The sequence below is a fragment of the Pelobates fuscus genome, chromosome 6, assembly GCF_036172605.1.
Source record: "Pelobates fuscus isolate aPelFus1 chromosome 6, aPelFus1.pri, whole genome shotgun sequence".
Lineage (NCBI taxonomy): Eukaryota > Metazoa > Chordata > Amphibia > Anura > Pelobatidae > Pelobates > Pelobates fuscus.
In genome coordinates, this window is record NC_086322.1 from 25277472 (window position 1) to 25300417 (window position 22946).

Consider the following 22946-nt stretch of genomic DNA (forward strand, 5'->3'; position numbering starts at 1 on the left):
TAACCCCTTAAGGACCAAACTTCTGGAATAAAAGGGAATCATGACATGTCACACATGTCATGTGTCCTTAAGGGGTTAAAGCCGATTGGCTTAATTTTTTCCGCCAGAACTCACAGTCTGCGACATTGACCGCACTGACCCTCTCCCAAGATGGCGGAGACGACTCGGATAGCTGTGTGCCCATACTGGAGTCAGAGGATCAACCTATGGAGAAAATGGTCAGCAAGCAGTTCCTCCTAGACCAGCTGGAAGCCCTATCTCAGAAATTGATTACTGGCTGGACAAACAGCATCAATGGAATCTGAAGACATTGGAGAGCTGGGGGCCTGTACTTCCCATGTGGAGGAGTATATGGAAGAACATAACAGCCTGGCGGACCACGTGCAGAACCTGCAATCTACCCTCTTGACGATGGAAAACAAACTGATGGACGTTGAAGAACGGGTACGCAGGAATAATCTTAGTCTTCGAGACATCCCGGAGGCAGTAACTCCGGCTGAACTCCTGACTTACCTCCACGAGTTCTTCAACACTCTCTCGCCTGACACCCCGGCCGACATGTTGCTCCTGAAGAGGGCACATCGAGTACCATGGCCTAGACACCTCCCGGACTCCACTCCCCGAGATGTTGTCCTCTGCGTACCCTACTACCACATAAAAATAATCTCTACTGAAACTCAGCAGAATGAGAAAAGATCTGCCAGATAAGTTTACCAATATCAAAGTGTTCCCGGATCTGTTGGGGGCGACGCTATGAAGGAAGGCATTCTCCCAGGTGACGAGCGCCCTGAGATCACGTCAGATCATGTATAGATGAGGATACCCACTCAAGCTCATCATCACCCGCAACGGAATCTCCATGACCATCTTAACACCGGCTGATGGAGAAAACCTGCTCAAAAAGTGGCATATACCTCTGCCGACAGGAACACAGCAAAGCACTGCCAGACTTGTCTCCAAATGGAAGAAAGTACCCATGCCATGAACTCTCATCATGCTAGTTTGCACCACTGATCGGGTCAGAAGGCTGGTAATGTACTTATGGAACACACACAAACCCGATCTAGATTGTTTTCTTTACTTTTATTAATATCTGCCCTAAGGTGCACTAAGGCAAAAACAATGATGAACCACCCTTTATATCTCAGACTACACCCTCAACACCCCTAAGTATATGGGATTGAGTTCATAATTTTAATCTCAGTTACCTTGGCTAACATACAAGACTCCAAAAAAAAAAAAGTAACCGCAATACAGCATGCAGGTTGCAACTGGTACCTCTTGGCACAAAAACAACTTAATTGAGATGAGGATGTTATGGTGCCCAGAATGTCCCTTTAACCCCTTAAGGACCAAACATCTGGAATAAAAGGGAATCATGACATGTCACACATGTCACGTGTCCTTAAGGGGTTAAAGGAACTCTTTCTTATCTTAATATAATATGCATGTTCTAATATACCATCTCAGTATTTATTCATTTATAATTCAGATATGTGGAATTTTTTAAATAAATCACTTGCCTGCATTTCCCACTACCCCTTTCTGGCAGCAAGTGAGCATAGCATCTTCAGTTGGATTGTCAATTATCTAACACTATTACTAACTAGTTTACAACCACTGATTGTGTTGTACGCTTCAACAGCAATACTTTTTGTCAGGCCATTTTGAAAAGAAAAAGAAAAAAAAAAAAAAAAGAAAAGAAAAAATATTACTATATTACAAATGTAGTTGAGAGTGGTCCTTTTTGTATCTGAAAAACATCAGCCAGTCTCCGGGTTATCAAAATGATCTTTTAGAATACCAACCATAGTCTATCTGGAACATGTCAATCAGCACTCATTTTCATCCATAAAATAATAAATGTGGCATAAAAATTTACAGTGAGGTTTCTGACAGCCTACTAAAAGAGTTCTTCATGTTTCTGGAATGAATGGAGCTAGTCATTACGCTATAGTCACATGCAATATACGGACCTGTGGAGCCAAGGGACATTTCAGCCTGTGACCACGTTTCAGTGGAGAGGTAAGTCACAAGAGACTGTACAGAAACCTATACAGGAAGCCTGTAGACAATATTGCTCATTGTGACACTTACAGGGTTATTCCCTAAGCTCTGAAGTTGCACAAATTAATTCTGAATGGAAAAACAGAGGCAGAAATAGCCATGCTGTAGCTATGGTTGAGTTGGAGAAATTTTACAAATCAACTATTTTTGCCTCAGTTTTATTCAGATTTAATTAGCAAATATCTGGAGGTTAGTGAATTACCTTAATAAAGTTTATTAAACACAAATAAAACAAGTAAAATAGTGTGTGGAAATTGCATGTATCCACCAGACAGAGCTCAGTCTCCTGATATGACTCTGCGATGGCCCTGCTGCAGGATGTTCAGGGCTGGTGAGGAAGGTATTAGGGTGAAAGTTGTCAAATAATTTTTTTCCAAAACAGGTGGCAGTCATTATTATCTTTACTATCAAAGTGCATGAAAGAAAATAATTTTCCAGAACATTTTCACCGCTCATTCACTTCTAAAAGACAATTTTCGAGATACCAGACTAACAAATGATTATATGGACACTACAGTCACGAGAACAACTACGGCTTATTGTATTTGTTCTGGTGAGTATAGTCCGTTCCTTCAGGCGTTTTGTAGTACATCCTATCAGAGGAAATGCAGTGTTTACAATACACCTTCAGTGGCTACTAGAGGTGCTTCCTGGGGCAGTGCTGCACATTCAGTGTCTCCACCCTCTGTATGGAGACACTGAACTTTCCATTGATTCATTGCATCTCTATGAGGAGTGCTCACAGTGACTCCTTTACCACAGGTCTGTACTGTATAATATGGTCACAGTGACTCCTTTACCACAGGTCTGTACTGTATAATATGGTCACAGTGACTCCTTTACCACAGGTCTGTACTGTATAATATGGTCACAGTGACTCCTTTACCACAGGTCTGTACTGTATAATATGGTCACAGTGACTGCTTTACCACAGGTCTGTACTGTATAATATGGTCACAGTGACTGCTTTACCACAGGTCAGTACAGCATAATATGGTCACAGTGACTCCTTTACCACAGGTCAGTACAGCATAATATGGTCACAGTGACTTCTTTACCACAGGTCTGTACTGTATAATATGGTCTCATGGACTCCATTTACCACAGGTCTGTACTGTATAATATGGTCACAGTGACTTCTATACCACAGGTCTGTACTGTATAATATGGTCTCATGGACTCCATTTACCACAGGTCTGCACAGCATAATATGGTCTCAGTGACTCGTTTACCACAGGTCAGTACAGCATAATATGGTCACAGTGACTGCTTTACCACAGGTCTGTACTGTATAATATGGTCACAGTGACTCCTTTACCACAGGTCTGCACAGCATAATATGGTCACAGTGACTCCTTTACCACAGGTCTGTACTGTATAATATGGTCACAGTGACTGCTTTACCACAGGTCTGTACTGTATAATATGGTCACAGTGACTCCTTTACCACAGGTCTGTACTGTATAATATGGTCACAGTGACTCCTTTACCACAGGTCTGCACTGTATAATATGATCACAGTGACTCCTTTACCACAGGTCTGTACTGTATAATATGGTCATAGTGACTCCTTTACCACAGGTCTGTACTGTATAATATGGTCACAGTGACTCCTTTACCACAGGTCTGTACTGTATAATATGGTCATAGTGACTCCTTTACCACAGGTCTGTACTGTACATGGCGTGAGCCTGACTCCTTTACCACAGGTCTGTACTGTATAATATGGTCACAGTGACTCCTTTACCACAGGTCTGTACTGTATAATATGGTCATAGTGACTCCTTTACCACAGGTCTGTACTGTACATGGTGTCAGCCTGACTCCTTTACCACGGATTGTCCAAGAGAAACTCATTTGCTGCACATCTGTACACCAGCTCCAGAATAATAAGAATCATAAATCCCAGGACAGGTAGTAATTTTCAGAGGATGTTAATTTAACTTGTCTAACACAACAAAATAAAAAAAAAGTATTCCTCCACATTTAAAGAACACACTGACAATATAGCCAGCAGGGAAGCACGGTCAGCTGTACACCAGGATCAGGCATGACGCACTTTGCTGGCTGTTAAAAGTCTTTGAAATTGATAAGCCAGGTTTCTTAAATTAGAAGGGATTCACTCATTGTCCTCGAGTTCAAAATCTGCCTTAGATTGCCTTTTCCGCACAGAGCATCCAACACCACACTGTTTCCTTTCCCTGCTTAGAGGAATTCTTAGAGAAAATTAGTTCAACTGTTAAAATCACAGGTTCTGATTGGTCACTGGCATTCATGATTACTGAAGTTCTAAAAATACTGACGTCATCAAAAGAATGTCACAAATAGTTTGAAAAACTCTAGTGTTCATATGGTGATGGCAAATATATTTTCTATAGTATGGATCGGTGAAAAATTATATTTAATCACTTTTGAATAGTGTTTAACCAATGCCAGACAGACTTCAGCTGTTCGATTTAAGAACAGAAATGTTGTGAATCACATAATTCAGTAGCCAAAACGAGATGCATGTCATGTTCTGACTGTCTAATAAAATTAGGCTCCAGAAAATAACAATTCAGGGTGGAAAATGCAACTTACAGGCAAGTGGGTGAAGACCGCAAACGTGTTGTTCAGGAAAGCAACCAGGTCCACCAAGTAGTCACTGGCCTGACCGCTTGATTCTGAAGACATCCAATCATAATCGGCCAGCTGTAGGAACTGATCAATTTTCTGATTGAGGTTGGTGTAAATCTCTTCCTCTGCTGCTTGCCGGGCGTCCTACATGAGCAGGGTTAGACGAGATTGTTAATAATATATACATAGGTTATATGAATATGAAACATTCTAGGTCCTTTTCATTTGGCTCAGAGTGCAATATTCAGTACATGAAATTATCCAACTACATTACGCATTATGATAATACCTGAAACAGCTCACCTTGAACGTGGTCAAGCCGTAGAGTTTTGAAGTGTGTACGGTGTCTGGCAGAACATTGGTTATATTGGTAATAAACTCTTCTAGGAACTTACAGGAGACCTCCAGGTGTGATGTATTGATGATGATCTGTACAAGCTATTGGGACAAAAATACAGACCTGTTTACGGGGTACAATGTGACTTGTTTAGGTAACATTATAATACATGCAGCATATCTACAGAAACATTGTAGGGGCAAAAATATGTGTACTCCACTATTAATTATTACATCCAGATGATTCAGCAACAATTATTACTAAAAAGTAAATAAATTCTTGCACATAGCCATGAATTCTCCATAGACAAACACCGGCAGTTCCATGGGTCACACTGAAGAGCTCTGTGACTTTAAACATGCAACTTTTAACATGGGGTTTGTCTGATCAACTGTGTTATTGTTGTAACATGGTGGATGTAACATCCGAGGAGGGTACCCAGTCCTATGGTACTATTGACCCCGATTGCTTGACCACCTCTGGGCTGGAGGCACAATGGGGTCCCTATTGCGTGTGCGTACCTATATTTAACTCTTTAAATACAAACTAAATTTGCACCAGGTGGATAGCAAACATTAACCATCACTAATTTAATTTATGCACAAAAATTATGTATTCTGTTAGGTTAAGGGAAGATTCTGAAGTAATTGGGTCTGTTAGATCTGAGCAAGGAATAAATGCCTAAATCTTGAGATGTCTCCAAGTCTCTAAGAATTTGATTCAAATAAACAACTCTCTTACGTTATGTCCAGGAATAACTAAAATAATGAGTGTACGAGCAGCTAATCAGGAATAGCAGGGGAGCTATATTCAGGACATTTGAGTAGGTTGAGGGCAAATGACAGATTGGATTGGTTTCTCATTCACAAATCTACGTAAATAAAATCATTAGGTAACTATCTTCATCCAGAGAATAATGGCACTACTTACACTAAAATATCACTCCCGTAAGGAGGATTGATTTATATTTGCAGTAGAGTGATTCAATCTTTATAATCTTGAGTAGTACAAGATAAAGATGTATTCTTTAACGAGTTGGACAATTACATCATGGTTACGAGACTTTGAGTACCCATAATATATAACAGATAATGAGCTGCAGCTCAGAAGCCAAACTCAAATTTAGATCACGTAGCTTTGATTTGAAGTGGTGCCTGTAATCTGTATGTGCAGCATTTTGCTGCACATTCAGAGTTTAAAGGAACACTATAATCACCGGCTTAACGTAGTTGTTCTGGTATCTATAGTCAGTCCCTGAGGCTTTTTGCTGTAAACACTGCAGTATTTACATTATAGCCCAAGACAGTATTTATATTACAGCCTAAGGATAACTCTAGCGGTTACTCCTCAGACAGCCACTAGAGGTGCTTCCTGGGTCAATGTTACACAGTGTGCAGCACGGACGTTCAGCATGGAGATGTCCCTCGGCGCTGGGTCAGGCTCCGCCTACGCACCTCCCACGCCAACGTCAGCCGGCGGGTAAGACATAATGCACATGCGCGGCCGTCGGCGGGGGAGACATAATGCGCATGCGCATTAAACCTCCCCATAGGAAAGCATTATATAATGCTTTCCTATGGGGATTTCGGTGACGCTGGAGGTCCTCACATAGCGTGAGGACATCCAGCGTTGTTTTAAACCATTTCATGTTCTATAAGGAAGTCACCTCTAGTAGACAGCGCCTAAAGGAGGAGTTAACCCTGCAATGTAATTATTGCAGTTTATGAAAACTGCAAAAATTACACTTGAAGGGTTAAGGCACCCAAACCACTCCAATGGGCAGTAGTGGTCAGGGTGCCTGTAGTATCCGTTTAATAATTCCGCTACTGCCAGAGGAGAAGGTTGACTTTCGGATGTGTCATTGGGAGGCACTGAACAAGAACTACGGTTGGCTTATTTGAATTCTGTGCAAATGTGGAGTCTGACACCAGCACGCACAGCACGCCAGGCAGCTAATGGCAACTTTCCACCACCTTGTCGTGTCATGTCCTCCCCCTAATATCCATTCCGTTTAAGCTTTCCTACTATGCAAAAAACAAAAGCATCCCACCACTTCTATCTGACTATAACATATAGAGGTGCTCATTATCCAAGTGCATGAAACTAGACTGGTGTAAAACACACGTTTGAAGCAACTTGCCCGAATAAAATGTAATACCGAATCAATACCTGAAAGTATGGATCATAGTCCACAGGTGAATTTACAGTTAGAAGATTAATTTTATGTTTACAAAGGAATTTTATATGGACTAATGTATTTAAACTAATTTTTGTACACTTCAACCATTTCAATTTACCTTACAGAATCCTCCAAAACTAGGTCCTTCAATGTCTTCAGCCACTAATTTAGAATTCTCCCTTGGCTGCCTTTGGGTTTGATCGCCAATATTCCCTTTAGATTGCAAGCACATGATTTTCTCTAGCCCTTTATACCAATATGTACAATGATATACTTTCCTCTCTACCCTGCTATCAATGTTGTTTTCACTGTCATTCAAAGTAAGACGGGGCTCACGTGGAAGTCCACATCTGCATTAGCCTAGCTGCAACAAAGGAGCAAGGAGTGCCCAGGTTCCCTGTCGAAGTGGTTATGGTTCTTTGAGCATTATTGTTGTTAATAAGCTTGAGCATTGCAACAGGGCAAAGAATAAAAGTACGTGCATTTAATATATATATATATATATATATATATATATATATATATATATATACACACAGACGAGGAATATTTTAAAAAGTCTAATGCTCGGGCAGTTAAATAATGAATTGCCAACAGAAAGCATTAAAGCGTTGCTTTGCTCTGAGCTGATAACGCCTGCAAGAGTTAAAAGAAAGGAGGAGAAGAAAAGGAATGTTTTATTAGATGGGAGTTCTCTTTTCTGGGTCAGTGTTTACAGTAGCTGTGTAGACACCCACAACTCTCCCATACACAATTAAAACACGCATTGTTCCATGTGCTTTGAAGGGAAGGAGTAAGCTTCTCACTAGGCAGTTAGTCTGGACCGGTCTTGTGCTCTGCAAACACGCGGCAGAGGTGCATTATGTGGGGTATTTGCAGAACATTGCAAGGGAGCTCCCAAGCATTCAAGCAGCGCTGCTTTCTCCATGCCTGACCAAGAACTCTAGGTGGCCGTCTGGTTGCAGAGTAAACACAGAACGCTCATGTGCCCATGACTGCAAGGAGAGAACAAAGAGACAGGTCTCCTTCAGCACCTCACACGCAATCCCATTCTCTGCGGACACGGCAAACGATTTGAGTGTAATTACAGCAGATAATGGCTTACACTGGGTTGTTTGTGTAGACTAATGTCTCTTTCTCCTTAATCAACAAACCGCTATGACCCCGGGCTCACAATTGTTCTTTTCAAGTAATATTAATAATTACTATGGTTACATTGGGTTCCATTTTACCTCAAATGCAGTGTGTTCTATGGGGCAGGCAGTAAAGAAAGTACAGGAGTTCTAGCTATGTCCTCCTGCTTCTTAGCATAGGGATCCATCGGAGATCCGTTCCTGTTGGCTGGGGTGAAGATGATGATAAACCTATCCTGCAACGAGTAGGAATGCTACCTTTATAGAACAGTATGGCCAATGGAATGCCAAGGTTTCCAGTATTAAACAATGACTTTAAATAGAATGGTGCAATATTAGAATTAATCCACGCTAGCTAAACTAGCTCCTTGGCATAGGAAACTCTGTAAACATGACTGCACATCCAGCTGCCCACCTCCACATGGCTGGAGCAAGGCAAGAAGTAAGCATGTCGAGCATGTCTTGACCACAGCTTCCCGAGCCCATTTCTAGTTGTCACATTGTGATTTAATCTATAGATATGTGGTAAAAAAAATAGAGATCTCTTATTTTTTGTCTAAATTAAGAAAATAAGCAGAGAATTCCAGGATAAGAATGTCAGTACGGTGACCCACGCTCACAATGCAATAGGAGCGAAGACCAATGTAGCAGGCAGTCCTGCGCAGTGCCCTGGGTCTTACCTCAGTCAGGCCTACATTCTTCCTTTTGATGACGTTCTGCAGACAGTTGCTTAGTGTCCGAGTGAGCAGCAAATTTGTGGACTTTCGAATCATGTCATCGACTTCGGTGGAACTGTAAAAATAATAAAATTAAATTACAAAAATATTAATAGAAAGATAAAAAGTAATGCGTTCACGTGACATTTATAAGAGATGCAAAAACAAAGCGAAACGTAATCTTTAATTCCTGCAGAGACTGGAAAGAATGCAAATGTAAACTAACACAGCAGCCTCCAGGGGAGGGAAATGGATTTCTTTGGTCATTGACGTGCTGAGTGACTGCAGCAAAGAGGAGCATTTAGAGTTAGAGACAAGTTCAGAGATGCCAAATGGTCATAAAACGGATGGTAGGTTAACTACCATATTGTTCTCTGAAGTCTTTCCTAATCACAGCAAAACTCTCTGGACTACTCCAAATCACAGCCCTGAAAGGAAGACTGCGAGCAGTAGAACCACTAGAGCTTGCTCTAATGATTGAAATGATTTTTGAACGCTCTGACTTCTAGCCCGGGTTCTGCAGAACTGCTAACGGTAGTTCCTGCCTTAGAACTTTTCAGCATTGGCAGTAGAGTAGGGCATCAACAGCTGGTGGAACACCAGGTAAGAAGACAAACCGTTCAAAAACAGTCTGACTCCGTACAATGGGAGGGGAAGCCAAGGCATTCCTGGCACCATAACCACTATGGCGAGCATGAAGTTTTCCTTTAATTGAAGTCATTTTGATAAATAAAGGTACAAACAAAACACTACAAACCCTCCATGGAGTGTCACACAAGATCACTCGATAATACTAGGAGAAAATGTGCCAACTCTGCTGTAGTCACAAGTTTAACCTAGAATTAGCATTTCAGTTTTTGAGAATAAATAAATATATTTGGAATCTGATTGCAATAAGGGTGCTTACAGTGATCATCTTTTGAATAGGAACATTTACAAAAACATATACTCCAGGGCTTCAATGTAATACAATACAGGTTTAAAATACACATCATGAGCACCTTAAAGCAAATAATGATCTGGCAGTCCTAGAGTGAACGACTATTATAAGGCGCTTATTTCTTTCACTTCCCGTAACATACAAAAATGAAAAAATAAACAAAGATTCCTTTTTTTGTGCAAAATGCATTTTATGCAGCACCTCCCTTGCTCTCCTGACACTTCGCGTTGCCTGAATATGGAAAGAGTGAAAGATTGCCTGCAGCAGCCAATTATTGTGGACAATTCACACCTGAGAACGATAATGTGAAATTCATTCATTTATCAGAAAGAGAAGAATGCGGCAGAAGGTCTCAGAGCCATTCCTAAGCTTGTCACAATGTCTTCAGCACAGCCAGCTGATTTGAAAATGAAGAACCTGAATATTCTTTAGGAAGGTAGGGGAACGACTGCGTCATTAACAATAAAATGCCCTATACAAACCTAAATCCCAAGAAACCCCTCCAAAAAACAAACCACAAATCGAGAAGGAAACAAACAAGAAAGCTAGACTAGTTGATATTATGAAACAGTAACCGTTGATAAAAGGCCACATATTTCATATGGACTGAAAGTGTATTTTATTTTCTCCATATGTGTCAGATTTGAGTTCTTATGTTATGCACGTTCTTAATGTCAAAACAGCTGGGTAGCAGAAGTGCTGAGGGTGGAAGCTATGCTGGGTACCCTGTAATTATCCTCTGGGAGACCAGGCCAAGAATGTCATCTCATGCCGGATCATGGTGTGGAATTTGGACTAGTCCCCCCAGCCTCTACTGGCTAAGTGTGCGATCAGTGAAACCCACAGAGCAGCTCTGAAAGCCTGTGAAATGTAAGCTTCTTTGATCTGTCAGCAGCCGCCTATAAGGTCGAAAAGGACAAGTGGCGTTATCTCCCAAGGCACAATGAGAGATGGACACAGGTTAGACCTGGGAAGGTTCAAAAGCATTAATATCACAACTAGGGCCCCGCAGGTCAATCAACTTCAGTGACCTTTTCACTCCTTATCCTCTTTTACCTGACAAATGCAAGAGATTAGGGGTCTTAACAAGGCTGGGTAAACAAAAGAAAGCTCTCTCCTCTCATCTCCATCCACTTAGGAGGAAAAGGTAGCCATGTCTAGCTGCTGTGATGTGGCATGTCAGGAATTAAGCTACCAGACACCTGCGGGGAGGTAGCCAATGCGTGGCCCAGCTCAAAATAAAGCTAATAGGATGCTTGGCAAGCACTGACTGGCTGACACATTCCTCAAAAAAAACAAATAAAGCTTATTGTAAGGGGACTTGCCGTGTCCGCCAATGCACTGGTAGAGCCGGTGTGTAATGTTTACATTCTGAGGACAGTCTACTCTTTTACAGGGACAAGCCAGGGCCAATATACCTCCTTTGTATTAAATATCAAAAAAATAAAAGATACCCAGGGGCCCTCTTAATGTCTTCTTCAACCAGGAAATTACCAGCCAAATGTGGTCATATGGAGCTTTTTATGGGAGAGCTGTAGGTTTCCCATAATACATTGAGCCCACACATACGTGTAAATTTGCACTATTTCAGTGTTTTTTCCCATTTCTAAGATATTGGAGGACAGTGTGGAAGAGTCTTTAAAAATATGGAAATTAAAAGGGCACCTCAGTCATAGTCTGGGAAACAACATGACTTATGTGCATTGAAAACATTGTGGCCTCATATTCACAATGTTTTTTTTTTTTTTCCCATTACATTCTCATTGGCTAAAGTACACTGCCTTCCAAACAGGAGCACATTTAAAATAACAAGAAAATGAAAAAAAGAAAAAGAAAAAAAAAAGAGGCGGGACTAGAAAGTTGACGTTATGTTTCAGAAAGCAGTGAATGTGCAATAGGCATTTCAATAGGTGGTATAACATTATCACTCACTGGGTCATGGCGTGGTGTGGGTGTAAACTGTGAGTCTCATTCCATTCCAGGCAATCTTATTAGAACCAGGACTACATCAGCAATGTATTTAATCAGATCCATTTGTTAAAGTAGTAAAAAAATACCAAAAAAACCCAAAAAACTGTAGGGAGACGTAATGGGACAGTAACTGACTGGAGATTGGGCAGCATCAGAAAAAAAATCGCAGCTTTTACCTTAAATGCAAGTCTTCAGAAAATTTCAGGCAGGCGTAGATAAACTCCTTGATCTGACTGTAGACTTTAGGCACAAATTCAGAAAATGGGAACTTTTTGGGAAAGGGTTGCTGCAAAAAAGAAAAATGAAGACAATTCTAGGAGAAGATGCGTATAAAAATGAGCAATCACAGTGTGTGATCCAGAATACCATTCCATAACGGACCAAAGAAACCTTGTAGCACATTTTCATACTGTACATCAAATGAGAAAAAACATTCTGTCTAATCTAACGCATGGCGTGAGGATCCCTGTTGGCAGAGGTTACCTTTTCCAAGTCTGAGTCCTGGAATGGGAACTGTCCCAAAATCTTCCTGTACATTTCCTCATCATTCACAGGAATCGGGCTGTAGTTATCACCATCAAGAATATTCCTGCATACAGAGAAGGAATGGCACCATGAGAAATCAGGAGGGAGTCATTACAACACAATGCTCAATAAAGAATAAAACAAACATGACATTGTCTACCAGGATGAAATAAATTAGGCAATATGTTTTAAAGAAACTTGCTACATTCCCGACTCATCGTTTTTTTTAATGACTTTATTATGTAAACGTTACTCTCTGGTTTTATAGAGTTTGCATCTTCAGGACTTTTGTATGTCTTTCTGTACTCCACCCTGGAAGAGTTTGTATCGGTATGAAACATTAATGCCTATTGTTTTATTCTCTTCATGCTATATCCATACCTTCTAATAAAAAATGGATTGCATTTAGACAAAAATATCTAGAAAACAACAACTTCATATGACATGTTCCATTGATGTACAGGTAAGTAGTTGATAGTGTTAATGTAGAACATAGTTCTGCGTATTATATCCAATGGAGCCAAAATAACTATCTTTTGGTGCAATTCGAAGGCGGTAGCTATGGATCCTTTGCCTGCATGGAATGATTATGTATCTGAACACACCATCTCTTTCGTTCCATCATTAACCCTCTAAGCGGGACAGCACATCATGAGCATTACGCCAAGTTTCTGCACAGTCACACAGGTTTAGTTTTAGTACTTCTCAAAATAAAAATGTAAACTGGTCTATGGGGAGTATTACTGAAAATAAACTAAGAATACAGAAGAAATAGAGCATGTGGGACCTTGAATAAGTGACTCAACCCTATTGTGCCATCAGTAATGAGATCATTCCTGCTTTGGCCAAGTTACAGATCCACAACTTTCTCAAACCTATACCAACAACTTGCAAGGTGCAGGTCTTGTCCATAAACTACAATGGAACATCAGAATTCACATTTAGCTTTTCATATCCTTTAATATACGTAGGGGACAGGATGAATCCTACTTCCAGGAGTAGTAAAATAATCGGGCCGAGTGCAATGCAGCTTGGCCTTCTCACCTGAAGACCTGGGCCCACTTCTTCAGCAGGATCTCGCTGTACTGGTCTCGGATTTCAAGCAGCATGTCGAAAAGTTGGTTCACGGGGAAGCCATAACCCTGGGCAAAGTATATGTCTAATGTTAGATTTCAGAAGAAGAGAGAGGAGGAAGAGTGTACATGTGAATGAAGAAATAAATGACTGAAAGAAAGGCCTTTGGATGGAGATCCCTTACCTGGAGTGTGTCAGCAAAATGCACAATCAGATTCTTCAAGTCTAACATCAAATTGGGATCAGAGCAGTACGACTAGAAAGAGTAAAATATCCCAATGTCAAATGTTTTGCAAAGTTCAATTAATCAATATAATAAAGTGACAAACCTACTCTTTCATGTATGACAAGTAGCTATATGTCGTATGCAAATTACCCCAACTATGTAATTGTATTAGCTACTGGTAAAGAGCAAGCCATGCCCAAAACTCAAAGAATTAAAGCGTGCCCGAATACTAACATTATAATTAAACATTTACATTTTAGCAAATTCGATTCATCCCTACAGAGAAAAGGTGACGATGATGCATGTTCCAGTGGGGCCTGAAACTTTGCCTGGTATTGCTTTCATACACTTGATTTTGTTATTTGGATGGAGGTATGTCTTGCCATCTTTTGCACTTCTTGGGTTTCCAAAGACCATACCATCTGCTAGGGTTGACTGATCTACCATGGCTTCCTGGATACCTCAATTTATTGTGTTGTTAGTCAGTATATATGAAAAGTTCTGCTCTGTACAATGTAACATCCATTTATATATTTACCAATTCTTACAATCCATAGAGAAAAATCAGTCAATGAAGGAGGAATTTGAAAATGACATGCCATGATTATTTAAAGGAAAACGTTAAGCACCATAGCCACTGCATCATGTTGTAGTGGTTATGGTGTGAGGAGTACCCTGGCACCCTCCAACTGCCTCTCCCTGTCTTCACTACTTCTGACAGAGAGCCAAAGTTGTGTTCTGCTACGCCCAGGGGCTCTCTCTGTTCCTTTAACTATGCAGCATAGTTAAAGGAACACTCTGCTGCCCAAATACTAAATAAATACAAATTACTATTTAGTAGATATACCCCAAATGAAAACTCACATGCATTTAATTATGGATTGTTTTCATTCGGGGTAAATCTAAAAACAGATTGCAAAACCTGCAATTCTCTTGTCTGTAGCCTTTTTAAGCCCTCCCCCTCTAGCCCTGCCCAGACTTTCTGTGGCTGTCCAATCACAGACTTGTCAATACAGCTCAATGAGAAGTCCTTGCACGGCAGGTGCTCTGGGCAATTGCTGCCTTGAGTTTAGCTCTACTGAGCTAATCAAAGCAGGAAATAACAGGATCTGTTGTCTGCTTGAATGCCAAGGGGGTGTTATCAGGTTAATTCATAAAAGTGTAACTTTCTATTGTAATCTGCATTCTTTGCAAAATGAAAAAGAGAGGAAATACTCTTCACACAGAAAGCTTTTTCAGCAAGCTAAAGTGCTATAGTGGTCTGGAGTGTCCCTTTAAGGAGCAGTGCCCAATGGACCCCATGCAAACTGTTTTAATATGGTTTGACTACTTAAAGCGCCAGATCACTTTAAGTACTATAACCACTACAGCTAACATGCAGTTCAGTGTTAAACGTTTGCAGTAGTTCACAATTGGCTAAGCAACTTCCAGAGCTTAATGCAGATTATGCAACGTCAGGGAACTCAAACTAAAATAAGTTTAATATACTTTTTTTTTTTAAATTTAAATTTATTTTTACAAATATAAATTTTAGGAACTATCATCCATTAAAATGTTTGGGGGTCATACGGTGCCCCTTTGAATTCAGTTTACTCCAGCTGTGTACAATAGTTGTGCCTATCAACGTGAAGAATTGTTGCGAGTCCAGGAAACACAATAGATCTGGCAATCCTAGATAATACCCAGAACCAAGGCACTGCTCACTGGGAAAGCCAAGGGTTACAAGCCTGCAATCTGGCAAAGAAACCACTCAAGGGTGTCTACATATAACAAATGCATCTTGCAGGGCTGATACGTTTCTAGGAAACCAAAACAATGTGATGATGAAAGTAAATATCAACATGTGAACATTTTCCCAACTATGGGCACATATCTGTACAAATAAAATAAATATATAATTGTACCTTTGATGCACATAATTGCAGGTTTAAGAAATGTATTTTAAAAATAAACAGAGTACAAACTGAGCCACTTTGCTTCCCCAGATGATTTCTGGGCATAATTATCTCAAGGGAGAGATAAATCTATTTTCTTCCATACCAAAACAATATGTTCATAAAACATTGCACACAAAACTGTCAAACACTTAGCTGCTCAAATTTCAGCAACTTCGCTGGCATTCTCCGAAATGCAATGATTACCATCAAAATCAGTAAATTGAGGTGGGGAAATTGGCAGGAGTGAGTGGTACACTGCAGAGATGTTTATGCTGGCTAGTAAAAATTATTAGTAGAGTTGAATGTTGATATAGGTTCAGTGAAATTGGCAACATTCTATATGGGCATCCAGAGCGGCGCAAGCCATTACCCTCGAGGCTGGTAATTTTATTCCAAGGGGTAAACCTTTTCCACCCCACAGGACCCGCGCACCCTTCAACAACGGAGCCTTTAATGGTTATACTTTGTATTATATGTTTAGTATTGTACTAGAAATTTTTTATTTTTCTGTTCTCGGTAGTGACACAACACAGGAAATTGGATTGGTCGTCTAGTCTTTGACAGGGTCTGGTGGCTCGCGAGGTGCCTGCTAGCTCGGGACCCCTTGTACGCCCTAGAACCTACCACACCACATATCATGCCAATCAACCCTAATTTTAATATCACGCTGCATCCACAGGTAAATACCTCCCAGGGCAGCTTTACTACCCCTAACCATGTCCTCTTGATAAACGGACTGATGGTGTGCTATGCACCCAGATCAAAGGAACAACTTCCATTACTTCACACCACACTACCCACAAGTTCAAATTGGATGACATGACCTGGACAGATTGTGCCCCCCTAACTATGGACCTGACTTCCCCACAAAGATGGGTAAATGCCAAGCCTAGACGGTTTCCCATTCGCTACTTCAAACTATTTGCGGACATCTTACACCTACACTTTCAATAGGGTCATGCCGTCCCCTCCCAGACCCTGGCAGCTAACATGTTCTCATACCCAAAGAGGGCAACGACCTGTGGTATGATTGACAGCTAATCCTTTATTATTTTCAGTATTACACGTATCTAATATATTATGCGTGGGTGCACTCAAACGGAAATGGTTTAATTACAGTAGAACAAATAGCAAAAATGCAAAAGAGGCTTCGGTCACAAACTGACAAAGGCTCAGTTATCCAGGGGTTAAAGAACATTATCATTCAGCATATCTTTTGCTATGTGTTCAAAACACTAGCCCTCGGAGGAGGAGTCACAAAGTCTTCCACTTACCTTCATTTAACAAAATAAAATAAACCTGTGTTAAGCCGGATCCCAGTGAATATTAATTGTGGTTTATTCATTTAATAAAGTGTTGACGGCCAACATTTAACACTTTGAAATGATATCTTCAGCTTTGCCCCTTTCTGGACTAAATTAGTGCATTAAACAAATTATTACATTACAACAAGCTTTCCCAAACTGATCTGTACAACTGATCTAGATAAATTAACACTTTCAAGGACAATATGAAGTCACAGGATGCATTCCAAACATGCCACACGAATATTAGGCTCTATAGCAAGTAAGTTAACATTAATAGGTTTATTTACTAAAACGAGAACCCAAAATGTATGGCTGGAGTAGAGGGACTGCAAGCATAGCGGACTTGGAACATTTTTCAGTTCAGCTATTTTAACCTTAAATTCAAAATTCACTTTGAAAGCAAAAAACAACCTTTCTTGTATACAGTAGGAATGACAAAAATAGATATATATATATAGAAATAAAATGGTTGAATAGTTTGCTTACTGGTATTTGTAAGGATCCTGAAGTCATTACTAGCAGTACAGCTTAAAAGAAATGGCAACATAATGTAAACAGATTGTCTGCATTTGAGTATAATGCCCACGTACAGTAAATACAGTCAAATCATATACAGTTTTTCCCCAGAAAATAAGCCCTTGTAAAATGCTTGTAATATAAGCCCTACCCAGAAAATATGCCCTAGTCGCTGGTTCGCTAATCTATGTTAGTGGAAAATTCCCCAAACATAGATTTGCGGGATTCCATGCACTAGTAAGCTAAAATATGTTCAAGGAAGTTTCCTCAAACGTAGATCTGCTTTCTAGCACATGCTTGCTACCGGTTCCCCCCGAAATAAGACATCCCGCAAAAATAAGTGCGTTTTTCGGGCGGGAAAATTATTTTTAGATACGGTCTTATTTTCGTGGACAGATGGTATTTCTAAAATAAAGGAATGTAAAACTGCATTAGCAATCTTTACCAATCACTGGACTGCTACTGTTATGCTAACACTGAAATGGTAGAGTCGAATAACCCCTTCCTCCTCCCTGATTGTAGGAATTATATCACCCATTTAAATTTCCTTTACTGTTTTATAGCAGAGGATGGGCTGGCAATTTCAGCAAACTTGTAACCTTTAAAACAGTGACAAGGAATTGAGCAGTGAAGTGTGTTCCTCTACAGGCTGATAATTTTTCCAAGAGTATAAACGAGAAAGAGTAAGGCTTTATGGACGAAATTTAATTCTACAATATACTGTACATGAGAACAAAAGTTTATATTTGACTAGGAATGAATATGTTAAAACAGTGTTTCATAGCACAAGAACACGGAGACACTATAGTTTTCCCAGATTAAAGCTTACATTTGTCTAGCCAAGCCAAGAAATGCCAGGTACTATAATAAGACGATATTCTTTATTGGTGCAGTTTACTTACCGAATGTGTCCGAAGAGCTGCCATGGTTTTGGATAACGCCAAATCCCACAGCTCATCAATGTAGGCTCTATTCACTAAGCCAAACGCTGTATGGAGAATATGATCTTCTACCACAAAAAAACTGGGAATCAAAATTAAACAAAAAACAACTGTTAAATTGCACAAAACCAAGATATGACATTGTTGAGTTAAACATTTAAATGCTGCTGTTGCTAATTAAATATTTACAGGAACATATAAAGTTATGTATTCCCTTTACATAATATGACAAATCATAGAAAAGCAGTTTCACATACAAGCTATTTCAAAAGCCAATGACGGTTCCTCAAATGTGAAACGCAAATTAAAGGAACACTATAGGGTCAGGAACACAAACATGTATTCCTGCCCCTATAGTGTTAAAACCATAATCTAGCCCCCCTTGCATCCGTGAATATAATAAAATCTTACTTGTAATTCAAGTCTGCAGCTGAGACGGTCAAGGAGACAGATCAGGGGCAGAGCCAGCAAAAGTCAAACATAGCCCTGGCCAATCAGCATCTCCTCAAAGAGATTAATTAAATCAATGCATCTCTATGAGGAAAGTAGAGTGTCTGCATGCATGGATGGCATTACTGAACAGTGTAAAGCACTGCCCCAGGAAACACATCTAGCAGCCATCTAAAGAGTGGCCAGTGGAGGTATCCCTAGGCTGTAATGTAAACACTGCATTTTCTCTGAAAAGACAGAGTTTAGCAAAAAGCCTGAATGGAATGACTCAGAACAAATTCAATAAGCTGTAGTTGTCCTGGTGACTATCATAGTTGGTAAAAGAGATGTAAAAAAGGACCAAGATGTCAATACAGGGATTACCACCACAAGCATAGCTTGAATTATAAAGTTGAAGAGACACTGATGATCAGCCACAACATTAAAGCACCTGCCTAATATAGCGCAGGCCCCCCTTGTGCTGCCAAAACAGCTTTGATGAATTGAAGCATGGACTCCACAAGACCTCTGAACTTGTCCTGTGGTGTCTGGCACCAAGACATTAGCAGTAGATCATTTATGTCCTGCAAATTGCAAGGTGCCCAGGATCTAGTTAACTTTGCAGTGCAGAGAGCAGGAGGAAGGATTTCCCATGTAAGTGGGTTAAACTAATAAAAGAAGGCATTAGGTTTTATTTTTATTTTCAGTTCAGCTACCATTCAGTTAGCTTTTTAGAACATCCAAATCTCTTTGTAAGTCTGCTATTTCAGCTATTCACTAACCGCTGAATTGCATGCAAATGCCTTTCAATGGTTTGATCCAACTCCCTTGATGCCTACCAGGGGAATTGCACCCATAACCCCAACGCAAACTCCAACCTCCCTTACCTTTTAATAAACCCTTCCCTAAATGACCACTCCCCCCCCCAAAAAATACCTTACTCTCACTTAATAGGCATTTTCTTACCAATAGCTGGAACATTTGACAGCTGTTTTTGCAATTTGCAATTTAGTTGGAGCTATTTTCAAACAAATCTGATTGCTACAATATATAAATATATAACAATATAATTTGAATACCAGGGACCCATTTGTTCTGTGCATTTCCAATCTAGTTGATAATGAATACATTGAAAAGTATATCGTCAGTTGTATTACACCAAATCTAAGTGACTAAATTGGCCATCGCAAATTCGGAATTAAGCCAACAGACCTATACTGAGCCAGTGGGAAATTCCTCAATATGAAAACTGATACCAAGCTTAAAAATCTTCACAGTAATGGATCATGGACCAAAAAGACATGTTCTCCCAAAAAATATGATTAGATTATTTTTAAAGGGTAACTACATGAGGACAGGACTTATCAAAATGTGACTACTTTAATAATGCCAGGAGATACATCACCATCTGTATGTCATTAACTAATAGGAATTAGAAGGAGACCCCACGAGGGGTGCTTGCTGGAATAACAATCAATTTGGGGGTATTGAATAGAAGAACCCATCGCTAGTGAGGTTTGTTTAGGAAAAGATTGAGCAATGCGACCAATTATACGAACTACTCATAAAATCCGAATTATTCACTAGTTTTGTATCTGACAAAAACAACTATGGTAAAATCACTGGCTGACCAGACTCAAGGTCTGTGGTAAGGAGCACGGTGAAGCTATCACAGCATGGCTCCCGTCAGCCAGCCATTAATCATGCTGACAGATGGGCTAAGGATGCTACAGTTTCCTCTACGAGAAAGAATGAAGAATGTCCCCCTCTGCTGCTTCTATTCATTAGCAGAGATCCCGGCTAACTAGGCATTTAATGGATAACTACTCAGGTTAACCCATTCATGAACCAGAACATTAAAAACCTATTAAGCGGAAGCTCATCGCTGCTTGCATTAAAAGGGTCCTTTGAATGAACTATAGCAGAGTGTTAAGATGGTCTGGTCATATGATAAATGTCAGAATTAATTAATTAGCTGTAAATGCCCTGCAATAACAATAGGCGCATGTGACGTGCATATCTGCTATTTGAAAAAATACACCTTGGCTGATAAGGGAAATAGCAGAGATTCAATTGACAGGAAAAATAAACAACGCCTAACGCTTCATGGTACTTGAATGTGATGAGAATTGTACGCCTACTGTTTAAAATATGCATGATCAGTGCTTAACCAAAATCTTAATGATGCTTAAAGGTTAAAGGGGAATCTACAAATTCACAGTAAGTGCTACATGAACAACAACATCATTTAACCATTACCACAGATTAACAGGCATTAACGCGCAAAACCTAGCAAGTTGTAGTGGGCAGAGGAGATTGTGATGCCATATTTGATGAATATACCCTAAAATTCAGGATTACAAGTACATATGGGATGCTGGACCCCTTAAGTGTTGGGTTGCTGGTTACATCTGTCTTTAAATAAATATGTCAAATAGATACTTTCACAAATGTCTTGGCTCTGCAAAGGAATCATTTAGATCACAAATTGCCAAAATCTAGAATTAAGCAAGTATCAACGTCATTGGAATATTCTGCAAATGGAGGGTTTTGTTCCAAGGGGAGAGGCATGAGGAGACGCCAGTATGTGAAAACGATGAAGGGTTCTGAACACTTTCTGAATGCACTGTAAACACATACATATTTATTAGCAATGACTAACTGTAGCACTCCAGATTGTTCTGAACTACCTATCCCATGATGCTTAGCGAGTAGCACTTCAGATTGTTCTGAACTACCTATCCCATGATGCTTAGCGAGCAGCACTTCAGATTGTTCTGAACTACCTTTCCCATGATGTTCAGCGAGTCGTAGGATGCCAACATTAATGATATTGATTTTTTAAGGAAAAAAAAAAGGTCTGCTTCTTTTCAAATTATGTGTGGCTAATACAATGGAGTAAGGGAATATTACAGTTAATTTGTTACACTATTATTACTATTACCTTACGGAAAAGCTGTTTACAAGAGTCACTCGAGCATACAACATTAAAAGTGACTATCATTATGGCATTTAATTGGACCATCATACTGCTCAATAAAATGCAACTGTATTCAGCGGTTTGTCAAAAGGTCTGTACTTTTGTCTGTACTAATTTAACTCGCTTTAGTTGGCGTATAGCATCTTAAAGGAACACTTTCATTGAATTTGATTTATTTTTTAGCAATTTAATAGATATACCTCCATTTTATCGCAGCCTTTTTCCATTGGGGTCACATCTAAAATACCTTGCAGAAAGCAGTAGATCTCTTGCCTGCAGCCTTTGCAAGCCCTACACTTCTAACCCCGCCCAGAATTTCTGTGGCTGTCCAATCACAGGCTCCCAATTGTAGCTGGAAAGTCTTTGCCAGGCAAAGCAATTGTCAGCCTTTGAAGTTTATCTCCACTGAGCTAAATAACCAGGAAATAACAGGACCAGCGGTCTGACTGACAGCCAGGGGGTGTAACAAGGTTGATTTATGAAATTCTTCACGCACAAAGCACTTTACAAAGCTAAAGTGTGTTTGGAGTGTCTGATGAAGGCAGTTAAACACTGCATTTCTTTTACTCAGCCCAGTCATATCACTTTGAAACAATCCAAGCGTAGAAACTTCTAGCGGTATAGGATGTATCTAGTCTCTATGCAACATCAGGAGGAACTGAAAATTGGGATTAAATTCTAAAAAGTGCTACAGAAGGGCTGGTTATATTTGCTATATTGTGCTAAGATTCACATAATCTGCTGCAAACATTGTTTTAACTCTGTTACATCAGAAACAAAACAAACATGTGCAGACAAAATAAATAAATATATGTACACAAAAAATGAGGGTGCACTAACAGGTCTTTGAATAAAGATAGATGGTGAATTTAATGAAGAATTAAATAATCAACCCTTAGGGGTCGAAACGTTGATTTTATTTGTACACAGTAATGATCATTATTTGATAATTCAATAAATTCATCCTGATTTTTTGTTTGATACATATTCCAACATGGGCTTCTGCACCCAGGTAAGTAATATTTTATTTTTACATTTTGGTGGAGTCCCAA

The 22946-nt window shown here is 39.8% G+C and overlaps 1 protein-coding gene across 2 annotated transcripts in view; it reads right to left on the minus strand.

The window, feature by feature from the left end:
- Window positions 1-22946, minus strand: part of EXOC6B (exocyst complex component 6B) — a 253118-nt gene that overhangs the window by 90402 nt on the left and 139770 nt on the right. For both annotated transcript variants that reach the window (XM_063457580.1, XM_063457579.1), the window contains exons 11-18: window positions 18447-18567; window positions 13743-13814; window positions 13529-13626; window positions 12443-12548; window positions 12136-12245; window positions 9013-9124; window positions 4987-5121; window positions 4648-4827 (exon numbers count right to left, since the gene is read on the minus strand). In XM_063457580.1, the coding sequence (XP_063313650.1) occupies window positions 4648-4827; window positions 4987-5121; window positions 9013-9124; window positions 12136-12245; window positions 12443-12548; window positions 13529-13626; window positions 13743-13814; window positions 18447-18567 (934 nt within the window). The remainder of the gene's footprint in view (window positions 1-4647; window positions 4828-4986; window positions 5122-9012; window positions 9125-12135; window positions 12246-12442; window positions 12549-13528; window positions 13627-13742; window positions 13815-18446; window positions 18568-22946) is intronic.